The 14,307-nt window shown below is 51.3% G+C and overlaps 1 protein-coding gene across 1 annotated transcript in view; it reads right to left on the bottom strand.

Annotated features, from left to right (window-relative positions):
- Nucleotides 1–2,202: 2,202 nt before the first annotated feature.
- The window catches only part of LOC144108582 (piwi-like protein 1), a 220,560-nt gene continuing 208,455 nt past the window's right edge, over nucleotides 2,203–14,307 (bottom strand). The window contains exons 7-12 of the mRNA XM_077641780.1: nucleotides 13,257–14,102; nucleotides 12,756–12,896; nucleotides 8,991–9,260; nucleotides 8,699–8,941; nucleotides 7,530–7,913; nucleotides 2,203–2,713 (exon numbers count right to left, since the gene is read on the bottom strand). Of these exons, the coding sequence (XP_077497906.1) occupies nucleotides 2,264–2,713; nucleotides 7,530–7,913; nucleotides 8,699–8,941; nucleotides 8,991–9,260; nucleotides 12,756–12,896; nucleotides 13,257–14,102 (2,334 nt within the window). The 3' untranslated portion in view covers nucleotides 2,203–2,263. The remainder of the gene's footprint in view (nucleotides 2,714–7,529; nucleotides 7,914–8,698; nucleotides 8,942–8,990; nucleotides 9,261–12,755; nucleotides 12,897–13,256; nucleotides 14,103–14,307) is intronic.

Below are 14,307 nucleotides of genomic sequence, written 5' to 3'. Positions count from 1 at the left end.
CATGTATGTTTCCTGAAGTGCGATGATGTGGGGGGTGTGCGGCTGGGCCTGCAGGGTGTGCTCCAAGGCTCGCCGCTTCGCCTTGAAGCCCCTGCAGTTCCATTGCCAAACTGTGAAGGGGGAGCTAGCCATCGCGTTTCCCGTAGGGTTCGGGGCGCTGTGATAGCGCGACGGGTGATTTAAGAATGCCGCCTGCACGTGAACGCGCGGTTGCACTCTCCGATGTGGCGACAATAATGGGTGCTGGGTAGTTAGGAGGGGTTGGCGACTGCAAGGGGGTTGCTGATGTCGGGGGATTCGTGAGGGTATCGAGCCTGGCATGAAGGGTTTGGATGTTGGCTGCCATTGTGGCGCAGCTTTCTACTAGACGGTCAATGGTGGGGGCGAGTCGAAGGAGGGCGCCCTCGAATTGGGCCATTCGCGCATCAGCTGCCTCGAATTTGGCATCTATGTCTGCTTGTGAGGAGGGGAGAGGTGCTTTACGCTTCGTGCGCTTAGGCTGCTCAGTGTCCATGCGTGGATCACCTACAGGGTCGGATGTGGGAGCGTGAGCCACCTGCTGTGGTTGCAATTTGGGGTTTGCCTGAACTGATTCTAGGCTATGAATTTTAGCGTTTGCTTTGGCCAATTGTAGCTGTAGTTCCTTGACCATATCTGCCAGCTCCCTTACCTGTGAATCTGGTGGAGAAGCGGTGACTTGTGCAGGAGTCTTCCATCCAACTTGTTCGGCTGCTTTGGTCCCCGGCCGGGCTTGAGAGCTGGCCCGAGAGCTGGGTGAGGCGGATGTGGAACGGCTGCGAGTGCGGCTGGAAGGGCTGTCGCTGCCGTCGCTGCCAAGCGGGGGGAAGGAGCCGTCCCGCAGTAGGTTGTCGTCGCCGCGTTTGCGGTCTCGGGACCGGGACTGGCGTCCGGGGTTTGCCAAGTTGGAGCCGGTATCGGTGTCAGTGACCGACGGGGAAGACTTGGGCCGAGTGGAGGACGTGAACCGGTATTTGCAGCTTCTGCTGCCTGTAGGGTGGGCACCTTTGCAGACGATGCATGAGGCTTGGCACGTGGGCGGTTGGCCAGCTGGAGGAGGGTCATGGGCTGCGCCACAGCGTCGGCAGGTCGGTTGTCGCGGGTGGGGGCACACATCCGCCCTGTGGCCTAGCTTCCGGCAGTTGAAGCATGCCTCCGGACGGCGTTTGTAGGGGTACACCTCAAAAGTGAAGCCGAGATACCTCACGTAGCGGGGTAGCTTGGCATTGGCGATAGTCACCACGAAATGTCGTGTGCGGCCCATGCGGCGTGCGGCGACTACGGGGAGATCAGGGTTTCGAGCTTGGAGCTCAGCGAGGATCTCAGAGTCGGTCTCGTGACTGTAGGCTCTGTATATGATTCCTCGAACGGAGTCATCGGGGGCTGGGGCGTACGTGGCTACCCGGATGGCATTGGAGTCAATGGTTAACGTTTGTATTTTAGCATACAGGAACGCCCGTTCTTTTTCCGGTGTGCTGATGGTAACAGTGTTGTTTGTGGGGTGGATGCGGACTTGGTCGGCGGTGATTGCAAGGCGGCCGTCGATATTGGCGGCGTTGTAGATGGCCATCGCCAATTTGGCCGGGCCGACTGCGGTGAGGTCGACGGTACCTTGCGGTCGGAAGAGGATTTTGTAGTCCTCTGTAGGCAGGCGAGGAAGTGGTCGTTTTTTAGTCGGCGGTGGTGGACGGCCGCAGGGTCGTTGGTCTGACAGGACAGTGGTGGCTGCAGGCGTTTGGGTGTTGGCCGGCGGCGTTGCCGGTGGTGGCGGGCGTCTGTAGCGGCGTTGCATTTCGAGCGCCGTCCATGTGCCATCGGCCAGCTCCGCGGCGGTAACATCCGTGCCGGTGACTGTGTACTGCATCTTTAAATGCAGGGAAGCGCCGTCGAGGCGAAGCGGGCGTCGCCGCCGCAGGTGGGAGCAGAGCACGCACTAGGCGTGCTGAGCCGTTAGGCCTAGCTCCCGCGGTCGGGCGTTGCCGCAAATCGGCCGTAAAGTTGAAGACACTCGCCTGAAAGTAGTTAAAAGTCCCACAGGTGACGCCGGATGGGTGGCGGGCCGTCCTGTGAAAAATTGGGGGCTGTAAATAGCCGGAAACTGGTGAAATCGCCGGAAAATCGCAGACCGCATATAAGATGCGTCCGCTCGCTCCGAGCGCAGTCGGCCAAAAAAACAAGAAGGCCTCAAGCCTTCTCCCACCTTCCTCACACCAGCCAACGTCGGCAAACCCCGAACGCCAGCAGCTTAGAGGTAAAAGAGGGTGGAAGAGAGGCGCGGGTGTTGCTCCGCGTGCAGCGACTGGCCCGCGAGGAAGGCCAGCTTGTGGGCGTACTGGCACGGGGCCGGCACGCGGATGGTGCCCGGCCAGTTGAAGTACAAGTCGGTCAGCTTGTAGGCCAGGCGCTGCATGTGGTCCGGCTTGAGGCCCGTCGTTTCATAGATGACGTTGTAGTGCGTCGGGGCCACGGTCCCCTGGCACACGCTCTGCGACACCAGGAAGTCGTAGCGCTCGGGGAGCGTCACCTCGCTGTCGACCACGGTGCCCGGTGGCGGGTTGGTCACGTGGTCACGTCCCGACACGAAAAAGCGCGTCGAGATGCGTTTGGTCACCACCACAAAGGCCAGCTTGTGCTCCACGCCCTGGAAGAGCGCTTGCAGCGAGGCCAGGATCTGATCGATCTCCCACACCTTCACCTGCGCCGCGCACAACAGAGACACGCTTCAGTCGCGCCCGCTGCCGCCACCAGCATCACCTGCCAGTGTATTTCTGCTGAAAGCAGAGGGCATTTGAAGTTACCAAAGAGTGGCTGCTCAAAGGCAGAGAGGTGACATAAGGTTAAAAGTGAAGGACTGAAATACGGAGAATTGTGAGACCAATTTATATCATAGTAAAAAAAATTGTGAGATTACTGTGGCACCCGCATTGAAGGAATGCGTAAGCATTGATGCCTCCTCGCCCCTCTTTGCTTAAATTAAGTACCATCATTGCCCATTTTGAGTTAATAACTTGGCGCCATGCTTCGTTTTAAAATATGGCACCAGGCTTTGCTCCGTCTTCACTTCTCGTTTTTCAGATTTGTCGGCACGCTTTAGCTCCGCCTACTTGCGGTGTTTACAAATTTTACGCCACTTTTGCTCCAGCCCAACCCACTTTCGGGACATTTTTGGCTCTAATATATTACCCTACATGGACCTCATGATTTCCCCTGCGAGATTTTTTGATGCTCAATCTAACGCAAACATTGTTTTTCTTATAACTCAATTCGTTCGAACGTTGTCGTGATAGCATATAGTGACCAGGAGCTTCACCAGGAGCTTTCACCCAAGCCCCAGTGGCAGCCGTGTTGTTGTATATTGATGGAACATGGTGGAAGCCCGCGCGCAAGTCTAATCTGCTTGTCGCCACTTGCTCGGGCTTCCAACATCGAATTTTCATGTTGCACATCATCACACAGCCCACGTCACCTCATGTGGAACCCACCAAAAAACAGTATGCTTAAACTTTCAATTACCGCACTGTACTGCCGCAAGTTTGGTCCAGAGCAAAACGTGCATGCCTGTCACATACTTTCTAGCCATGATGACCTCCTCATGAAAAATCGACCACTCACGCAGGTGCCATCTGCAATGTTTCCAATATCCGCACATTTCCTCATGCTATTCGGAACTCCCGGGAATCAAATCAGTGCGTACGTACATGCCAGATGCTCAGAGCTCCAGTCTATTGATTCCTAATCCTATTCTATTACTCCGAAATTCAGCCTACCTTGCGATAAAAAGTTACCGTTCTCAGAAGAAAATCTAAGTTTACTGTGGAATAAAATCTTTCTGTAATCACTACAACGCCTCGGCAAGAAGTTAAGCATGGTCCACTACTGCAGTTTCCTGCAGGATCAAACTTCCAACATGGAGGCCGCATCATCTCTAGCGGACACGAAATGTAAGAATACCCGTGTAGTCTACTATGTAAATGGAAGTTAAAGAACAGCTTGTAAAAATTAATTAGCCACCAGTGGTCTAAATTATCAACCTGCCCTCCACTACACCATATCTCGCAGCCTTCATGCAGCTTTGATACCCTCAGTGCCAAACGTTTTTAGGCGATTGAATATACATGTCGTCGGTCGAAAAGCCGTCGTTGTATTCGGCCCCTCGTGTCGGAAATAATGGGGGTTGCGTAAAACAAATCTTACCATGCCAAGCGTTTTCCGCAGAATGTTCCGGATTGTCTCATGATTCAGCGTTTCGCGCAGTATAGGCTTACTAAGTTCGAGTCTAGCTCACGGCAGGAATTCGAACCGGCGTTTTATAATGGGGCTGCGTAAAAAATCCTCTCATGCTAATCTGCGGTTCTAGTGATTGAGGATTCATTGGTGTGGGATGGGCAATGACGAGGTAAGGAAATAATTGAATTTAATTGAAAAACTGACATATTAAAGAAAAAAAAATGTAAAAAGCGGTGTTTGAAGATGTCAGAATTCTCAGAATGATATGTCAATGCTTGACGATGCTATTTAAGACAATTTAGGGGGTAATTGAGAAATTATTTAGTTGAAACAATTGAGAAAAATATAAAAATACGTTCAAAGGTGTCAAACTGCTAAGAATGGAAAACCTAACCCACTCCGCTATCGCATTATACCGTTAATGCGAAGTTTAAGCGTCCGGTTCAATTTTTTGATGTGATAGCATTAAATGGACCATGAAGGCGGAAACTCGCCAGCAACGTCTACGCGAAGCACCCGCCTTAAAGGGACTTCCCTCTCTTCACCCTCCACCTGTCAACTGTCCTCTTGCAGGGGAGAGAAGCAAGACGTGGGTCGATGAATGAGGATGAGGCCCATGCTCAGAATATATAGCCTCCCAGGGAACGCTGTGTGCGAAATTGAAGCTTCCTGGATCCATTCCTTCTCGCACAGCTCGGGAAGAACAACATGGTTTTCAGAGGCCCACCGGTGGCTCTGTTTGAAATGGACACCTTCCTGTGCAGAGGTATCCCTTACAAAAATTTCTTTAGACAGTCAATACAGTGTCTATGGACAAATGCTAGAGAGAAGTCTGTAGGCAATACTAATCCTATAGGCAGTCTATACACATTCTATAAATTTATGGCCATACAATTTTAGCTGACTTTTGTCTGTAGACATTCTATAGACTATGAATAGACAAAGAAATATCTATAGGAAGGCAATAGAGTCTATAACAAGTTTATAGACTATCTATAGACAATTTTTGTAAGGGATATCGCATAACCACTACCGCACTGCTCTGGTAGTGGTATGATGAATTGCCACAATCTCAGATTTTGAATAGAAAAGAAGTGGAGTAGACTGGGTAGTGGAAGACAATGGACTCAGAATTGGAATAGAAATATAATTAGAATAAAATGAAAACTGCAATAGAATGGTGAGGCGAAGAAGAATGCTGTCATATTTCGTCTGCATCAATCCAACTGATCGCTCTAAAATGTTTTTTCTTACCAGCTACGAAACACGCTATAGCAAACAGATATCAATACCTTGCAGTATGACAGGGCAAAAATGCCGAAGTCTGTCTCGCCAGGACAATTTAGCACCCACAAAATGCTTGCCAAGATGTAATGAATCCTCGCGCCCATGTATTTATTTCCAGTGGTGACGAACGCCACAAAACAGGCACACCATGTTATTATCTAGAAAGATGGTTAGACAAATTCTTTCTGCGACCTTCAATGGTCCATCCAGGTGGGAGAGATAAGATGACGCGACGCCTGCATCATCCAAGCCATGCAGTTTTCGAAGCTACATGGTGCCATATACCAGGCCATAATCACGTCTTCAAAATTCCTTTTTTCCAAAAGCTGCAAAGAGAAAGGTGGGCATGCCTCTCGACCAGTTAATGTTGGAAACTCTTGAGAACTGGCATCCCCTGCCAAGAACAGTAATAGACTCTCGATGTATTTCTACTGAAAGTCGACAGAAACTCTGAATTTTTTGAAGGGATGGCATTAGCATCGGCCAGCTACATATTTCTCATTGAGACTATCTTAATAAGCACAATAGTTATGTAGCAAGCGATTGCAATTTAGCTAAGCAGCTTACCTGTAAACCTGATTCGCTTGTACTTGGATGTTTATGGTTTATGGATTATATGGGTTTAACGTCACAAAGGGACTTTGGCTATGAGGGACACCGTAATGAAGGCCTCCGGAAATTTCGTATGTTCGCCACCACTACAGTAACAGCGCAAAATGCCTGCACTACGAACCTGCATTACAATCCATATGCACCTACATTATTTGATTTTATTTAAATAATACTGCAGAGCTCGAATGGTCCAGGAAGGTTGGGAAAAAGCTAGAAAAAATGAGTATTCATAAAGCCAAGAAATAACACAGTTCAATGGTCACAGTACAAATTTTGAGAACATATAGGCTCTGCCTTAACGATATGACGTGACAGCATAAAAGGTTGATTCCCATATGTGCAGAAGGTCATTCTGTACATTCATAGAACCATGGGACACCTCATACCCCTCCTAGTGCAGTGGTGCAGCGGTTAAGCAATGAGAAACGTGCCTTCGCCCTTGTGTGCCCCGGGTTTCTCTTTTCGAGCGACCAATCATTAACTGCCATCTGCGATGCTGGGAAGCTTGCTTCCTATCCGGTAGGCAGGTTGCGACGCCATTGCAAGGCCACATGACCTAGATGGCCCACCTGCCTCCTGGGTTGCTCTGTGGGCACCACCTGCCACAGTTATGCTCGTGACTTAAGTTTGTCAAGGAAGCGTCCGTCTGCAATGAAGGTCAAATTGACCAAAACAGTTACCACGTGACCTCGCTACATTACAGCAACAGTGGGTACATAGCGCCTGAATAGATACCTATACTTCCGACTCGTTATATACATGCTAGTATATTGGTGCCATTTTCATAAATTCTGGGGGCCACCAGCTTAATGCAGAATGTCCAAAATGGTGCCAAATGATTTGACATATTCCAGAGGATAAAACTGCTAATTGAGATGAAGCCGAAAATATGTGCGAGATTCGCACCAACGACCTTCCCAACCCAAACCTAAATTCCGATGGTGTTCAGGCGGCCATTGCGGCCGAACCGCCCGTAGGAGGGGGTTCCGGTTGGTGTCAAACGATTAGTCCTGTTGTGCTGCACACGTTTATAAAATTCATTACCTGACAAAACGAGAAAATATACTGGATATAGCCAACCTGTCATTAAATTGCAATAGTAGTTCAAAATCCATGATGTAGATGGCGTTGCTTGTGTCTTAGAAGGGCTGTTTCTGGAAAGGAAACGTCCTTGAACATTCGTATTTACTCTTGCTCATGTTTGCTGAGCACACCGTTGCAAATAAGAAGCTCCCGTAGCTGGCACTCTGAAGTCGAACACTGGGGCAGCGTTGGCGGAGAATTTTTTCGCTCACAACGCCAACGCCGGGTGTTTTGGGCAACGAGGCCTCTGACACTATCGCGTTAAAACTGCAGGTAAACAGAGTACCACCAGAAATGCTCACCTGGGGGATCTGTCCGTCAGACACCCCGTCGCGGAAGAAGATGATGCGGTCAGGCGAGGCGCCGTCATTGCACTGCGAGTACTGGCGCAGTGCGTCGCGCAGCAGCGAGGTGAGCGATTTGCCCAGCCCCTCGTGGGTATCGTAGAAGGAGATGCGCTGGTACCAGCGCGTCAGGCTCTTATTCATGCTGGCCACGAATGCGCCCGCAGAGCGATTGGGCGTGCTCGAGTCCGGGTAGGTGTCGTAGCTGATAACCATGGTTCTGGCCAGCGGGATCTCCAGGCACCAGGCCTCACCGCCCAGCTTGCAGTTCAGCTGCACCGCCACCTTGGTGGCCACAGAGCGGATGGTCTTGCGGTTGCCGATGGTGAGGGCGAGGATCACCTGGAAAGTGTACCGAAAACAGTGAGGGTCATCGTCACGATTATGCACAATACTGTGTTAGCCGTGACTTTGCTTTCCTCAGTCTACTTGCCTCATCTGACCCTACAGCTCCTTGCTACGTTAACACTTACATACACGTCGACCAACTTTCACACCTAGACAGCCCTAGCATCGCTCTTGGCGTAAGTGTTTACAGTGCTGGGAAATGATTCAACAGCTAATCTTGACAGCAATATACATTACAGTACGACAAAGTAGACAGTGATGCTCCTGGCCAGAGAATTGCTCGGTGCTCACCACGTCAAATGAAGTGATTATTCTCTTTGCGCACAGCATTCTCGCCAGTTATGAACTGGAGCCTCCAATTATACAAACGAAACCAACTGAACAACAACTGAAATGAGATAATTCTAAATTATTTGAGTCCTGGGAAGCACACAACATCACAGCACACCATACATTTTCCCTATTTTGCAGACAAGTGGCAAAGGGAACACTCATTCCAACTGATTCCAATTGTGTTTCAAGGAAGCTGGACTTGCCGCTCTCTAACAATAATAATAATAATAATACTTGTATGCATCAATTGCAACATACATGATGCTGTTGGTCTGGAGAAAAAGCTGTAATGAGCACAGCTTGACGAAGCCGCAGGCCACTGTACAATGGTCATCTTATAAGCATCGCAAGAACAGAGTCAGGAGAAGTCTTGAAAAGTAAATCCAGACTTTTTACTGGATCCCGCTACCGGCTTCGGGCGGCAAGGAACAATAGCCTCGGCCTACCTGCGTGTGGAGGCCGAGGTCGATGCAGGCCTCCTTCTTGATAAGGTCGTAGCGGTCCTTCCGGTTGTTGGGAAGCACGATCATAGCCAGCTGAATATTGCCCCCTCTTGCAAGCTGGTTCAGGCCTTGTACGAAACCTGAGGGCCGGTCGTCGTTCAGCAGCACCAGGCGCGGTTGTGCGATCTTGACGCCCATGGGTGGGCACACGGACATCAGGGTGCGCACGAACTCCGTCACGTTGGCCTCCTCGCGCCGGTGGCAGAGGACGATCCACGACTCGACGGCCACGTGCAGTGTCGCGCGTCTCGCGCGAGAAGTCGGCTGTGGCTTCGCTGTAGCGGTACGCGTTGCTGCCCTGCATCACCTTCTTGGGCGGCAGCACGCGGGCGTCGATTGTGACGAGCGAGTCGTCGAGCCGGACACCCCAGCTGTCCATATCATTGCGGATGGCCTCGTTGTTGTTGATGCGCTCCATGAACTCGAGCAGGTTCCGCACCCGTTTGGAAGGCTCCACGCGGGTGTGCTGAGCCAGGTACCGCATCACGGACACGTTGGCCCGCATCTGCGAGAGAATTGAGGGCCCTTCAGACAGCGACTGTGGTTTGTGGTATATAACCGTCCCAAATCAACTCACACTATGAGGGACGCCGTAGTGCAGGGTCTGGGGATACTTTCGACCACCTGGAGTTCTTTAACGTGCACTGACAATGCACGGCACGCGAGTCTCCACAAATTCGCCTCCATCGAAATGCGACCGCCGCGGCCAGGATCGAACCCGCGTCTTTCAGGACACCAGGCGAGCACCATGACCACTCAGCCACCGCGGTGGCGGACGGTGGCACTTATATGAGTAGCTTCAACTGTTCAGACACGGCCAACGATTTCCAGTCGGGTACCAGAAGGCCCGTATACACATTACATGCTAAACCACCTTACGGGACTTTGTAGGAGAACATGTGCTATTGGCGACCACTACACAGCGCAGGGTACGCATTCTTTAAAGTGCCCAGCCAATGCGCAAATTCATATTGGCATGCCTTAAACTGCGCTTGTTTTATGGTCCTACAAAGAACGGTAAAAGATGATGACGTTGGTCCATAAACGTTTGCAGCACCTTCAAATAAATTCAAACAAAAACATTATAAGAAGAAGAACCACAAACCGCCATTTCTGCTTTCCAACCTTTCAATATAAAATTCAGGTTTTTAGTATAAGTCTTAAGCATTTTGCAGTACCAGTTTTGTAATGCAGTAAAATCTCGCCAAGCCCGCTCAAGGCGTACTCGCATAGCAATAGGTGCGCTTAAAAAGTTGCAGCATGAAGTACCCTGCCTCCGTTCCCTTTCAGCCTCATATCCTGATGCCCGCTTAGAGCATAGTGGCTTATCGCGAACGTTTCGGTTAACGCGTACCGATCACGTAAAGGGCTGAAGGAGTATCTCATAGCGCACCCACGAGTACGCCGCGCATTGTAAGGAAGCAAGCTCCACGGGTAATACGTCGGTACGTATACTGCGTAGCACGCTTGAAGCTGCTGACATGCTCGGAGAACGAGCACTTTAGAGCGAGACGGTGGTAAGCAATCGGAGCGAAGCAATTGCTCCGAATGCTTCCGATTGCTCTTCAACGATGGGAAGCATTCGGAGCGAAGTTCCGAAGCGAAGCTCCGAATGCTTCCCACCTTCGAAGATAACGCCTGAGAAGTGCTCGTAATCGTTTACAGTGGAAAGGAACTCTAGAAACTGTCACCTTTTCAAGCTTACAGACAGATAGTGCATTTTAGGGGGCGCTATAGCGTGGTCCGATAGCGACACTGTTGCCTCTGTCACTGTGGAAACGCCATCGAGGAAGCTTAAGACGGGCTTCTCCTGTTCAAGCAAAACGGCCGGGGCCTGGCGGAGAAATAAGTGGGTGTCTAGTGGGGAAATTTAGTGCCGACTGAAACGCCCTGGAAGCTGCGCTAGTATAGCCTCGAGGCATATGAAAGAATAACAAATTTATGTGATCATGCGCAAATAAAAATGGCAGTTAATTTTCGCCTAAATTCTATAAACGTAGGAAAGGAGAACTGCATAAACTCTAGCCACTCAAATGCAACCGCATGAAAAGACACGGCACGGCATGAGCGATTGCTCATGTGACTCCGACCATAATGGCTGTCGCGCGCTGTGAGCGGACAGGCGGAGTGCGCTGGCGACGCGCTACGGGTGAGGGAATTGGCCAAGCGGTGCGCGCTAGGATTGTAAACGATGGCGGAACCGTCGGCTGTGATGGCACAAAGCCATAAACAGCGCAAGATCTTTCTCCAGGATAACCCATTTTAGTAGTGTTTTCCGACTAAAACGGTACAGTACGGTATATGGGGTTCAATGACCCACAGCAACACAAGCCATGAGCGACGCCATAATACAGGGCCCGGAATAATTTAGATCACCTGGGGTTCTAATAGCGTCCGCGTGTTCCGTCCTTGATGGAGTGACTATTATTGATGCAGTACTAAGTGCAATATGACGTTAATAGGACGTAGCATAGAAAAATACTTGAGGTGTCGCCATGCAGTCGTCACGCTCGCCTTTCGGTTTCGAACCAATCGGCGGGGCGGACTGAAGCGGACCTGCATGTTCCGTGGACACCTTTCGAATATGGCCTCAAGCGTCCATGACACGATGTAAAATGTAAATTGCAAACTGAGGGAGTTTAAGCTCCGCATTAATGTCGACCACCTGAGATTCTTTAACGCCCGCTCACATCGCACAGTACCTGGGCTCCTTTCGTGCTTCGCTTCCATCGAAGCGCGCAGACATGAGCCCAGGTCTTAGGGCTCAGTAGCCGATCGCTCTAACCACAAGGCCACCGCGGAGAGTGGAGTAGCATAGCATTCACAGCAGATGTACTCTACTCCAAACAGGACGTCTGGTACTTCAGCAGAGTAAACCAGCGAAATTCGATAGACGACGTCGCGAATGACGCAGTGGCAGATAGTAATGCACTGCGACAGCCATGTTCCCGTTGTCCCGAGCGCTGTCCTGCCTCTTATCCTGTAAGCAACAGGTGGCACTTATTCTATATTCTATATTATATATTCTATATTATATACACTGCACTGTTGCGCCGCTCACTGCACTGTCATGAGAATCGGCCGACGCCGTTGGCTGGAAGGAGGTCCTTTGACGGGGAAAAGCCGCTTCGTTCTTGAGGTGTATCCGACTGCAGCTGTGGTCATAAGAATGAGTGAGATTTGATCTAGCGACCTATCACTTGCCACCTTCTCTACCATCCCTCTCGTATTTTCCCTCCCCCTCTCCGATTATACGGAAAGCTGGATTTCACTCTTTCCACTCTGCAACCTGCCAACCGTGGCAAGCGAATTGAATTAAATTATGCTCTTAAGTCTGACGCTGAAGTAGATGACAAGGTACAATTCCGGGATTTATGAAAAAACTACAACTATATCAGCTGTCGCTGACAAAAGAGACGCAAGGCGAAGAGCCGTATAGGAATTGTTGGTCTAGAGTTCCTGGCACTATGGCTGGCAGATTAGAAGTGCCATGAGGTTTGTAAAATGACAAATTGACAAACATTTAGGTTTGCGGCGCCTTACACGAGAACACAGCTGCAACTATTGCGCTGTTCAACTAAACACAATTTCCCTTTTCCGCACCGCGCCGTCACTGCAGAGCCCTTTTGTGTCTTGCCGCTGCACCTCATCCTCTCCCAACGCACTGCATTGTATTTTCAAGTATTCACGCGCGTTTAGCGGCGCGTCAGTGGCCTGATCCCTTCAGGCCTCCTCTTTAAACCTCCTGGCTACAACCTCTCTGCAATTTTTAAATAAATGCTTTCACCACCACCACCTCCCACCACACTGCGTTGCACTTTCTAGTACTCACGCTCAACGAGTGGCGCATCAATGACCCCATTCCTCCGCGCCTCCTCCTCCTTAAACCCTCTGGATGCGCGGACGTCTACGGCCAAGTCGCGAACACAGCAGTTATGCCCATTAACCGCGGCCGCCGTAGAAAAGGAGAAACAGCACTTCATTCGAACTGACTGCCCACCTCGTCAGTGAGTCCCATCAGGACACACAGCTCCGGCACCAGGTAGATGTTCTGCTTGCGGCCGGCGCGCAAATCCTTGTCCTTGGGACGGACCACCAGCAGCGGCTGGCGCATGTGGCGGATGTGCTTCTCGTACTGGTCCTGCACATGGCATCGCCCAAAGACAGACGGGGTCGGTCGTACCTGCAGCTATACTGCTGAGCACACGATCTCTCACATACGCCGAGCTTTGCAACACATGGATAACTGTTTGTGAGGCAACGAAATGATCTGAATGACAGATAGCTGTGGTTTGGCACAGAAAGACGACATCAAGGAAAAAAAAATGCGATTCAGTCAAAGGCGGCTGAGCCAGATAGAGAGACAAACTTGGAAAAATTCGGGGACCTCTTCGGAATGGACCCTCCTGGCATAGTATATTGGAAGAACTATCTGATGTGACGGTGACGACGCCACCAGTTAATTCACCACTTTGAGCAGAACCTATAACATGCGACGTACCCGGTAGTAGTCGGCGTACGTCTTGGGCCCATCCTTGGTATCAAAGGTGCAGGCCGGGTTCTGGTCCCAGTCGATGTCGTCCACCCGGTAGGTCTTGTTATTGTACGGCGTCATGACAATGCAGCCCGCGACCCGTTTCACGCACTGGTGCTTGTAGTTCGGGACGTGCTCGATCTGAGACATGAGGTCATAGATGCTGTCGCGACGCAGCACCTTGTGCAGCGTGTCCGTCACCAACATGACGCGCGACTCGTGCTGACCAATGGCCGTGACGAGCCCCTGCCACAGCTCGAGCCCGTGCTTAGGAATGCTCGACACGGCGCGCCTTTCGAAGAAGTGCCGGTTGATCTGCACGAAGTCCAGACGCTCCAGGTTGCGGCGCATCTGCGTGTTGAACAGGCGCAGCAGCTCCGGGTGTGTCGGAGCCAGTTCCTGGACCCACTTGAAGCGGACGCAGATGATCATGCCGTCGGTGCGTCGCTGCTGGAACACCTCGGTGATGTCCTGCTGCAGCCGCGTGGGCGACTTCAAGTCAGACATGCCGTCGAACACGAGGCACTTGTTGAACATGTGCATGTGGTCCACGAGCAGGGCGCGCCGCATGCGACTAGACTCCACCGTCGGTGTGAACTCCACGTGGTACTGGTGGATGCAGAACTGGGGCATGGAGATGAGCCGGAAGTAGTTGGCCACAACATTGATGGGGCTGCCCGAAGTGCCCCTCTTGTTGTCGATGTGCGCAGGCCGCGCCTCGACGACGGCGAACTCGTCGCGGTGACGCCGGCCCACTGGGCGGCCGCCGTCGCCACTTTCGTCAGGTGTGACGGCCGGTGCGAACTGGAACTGCTGCACGAAAACACGGAGAGGGAGGGAGAGAGCTTTGCACACAAAGCCGCTGCTCACACTACGCATACACTTAAAATTACATGAATGCACTTGTCTCCTTAAGTGCGGAATTACGAAACCGTTCCCCTGTCCTCTGTTTCTTCCCTCCATTTTTCACCCGCCGCGTGGCTGAGCGGTTAAGGCACTCGATTATCGAGCCGATGTA

The sequence above is a fragment of the Amblyomma americanum genome, chromosome 10 (assembly GCF_052857255.1).
Source record: "Amblyomma americanum isolate KBUSLIRL-KWMA chromosome 10, ASM5285725v1, whole genome shotgun sequence".
Taxonomy (NCBI): Eukaryota; Metazoa; Arthropoda; class Arachnida; order Ixodida; family Ixodidae; genus Amblyomma; species Amblyomma americanum.
This window is presented reverse-complemented; position numbering and strand designations above follow the sequence as displayed.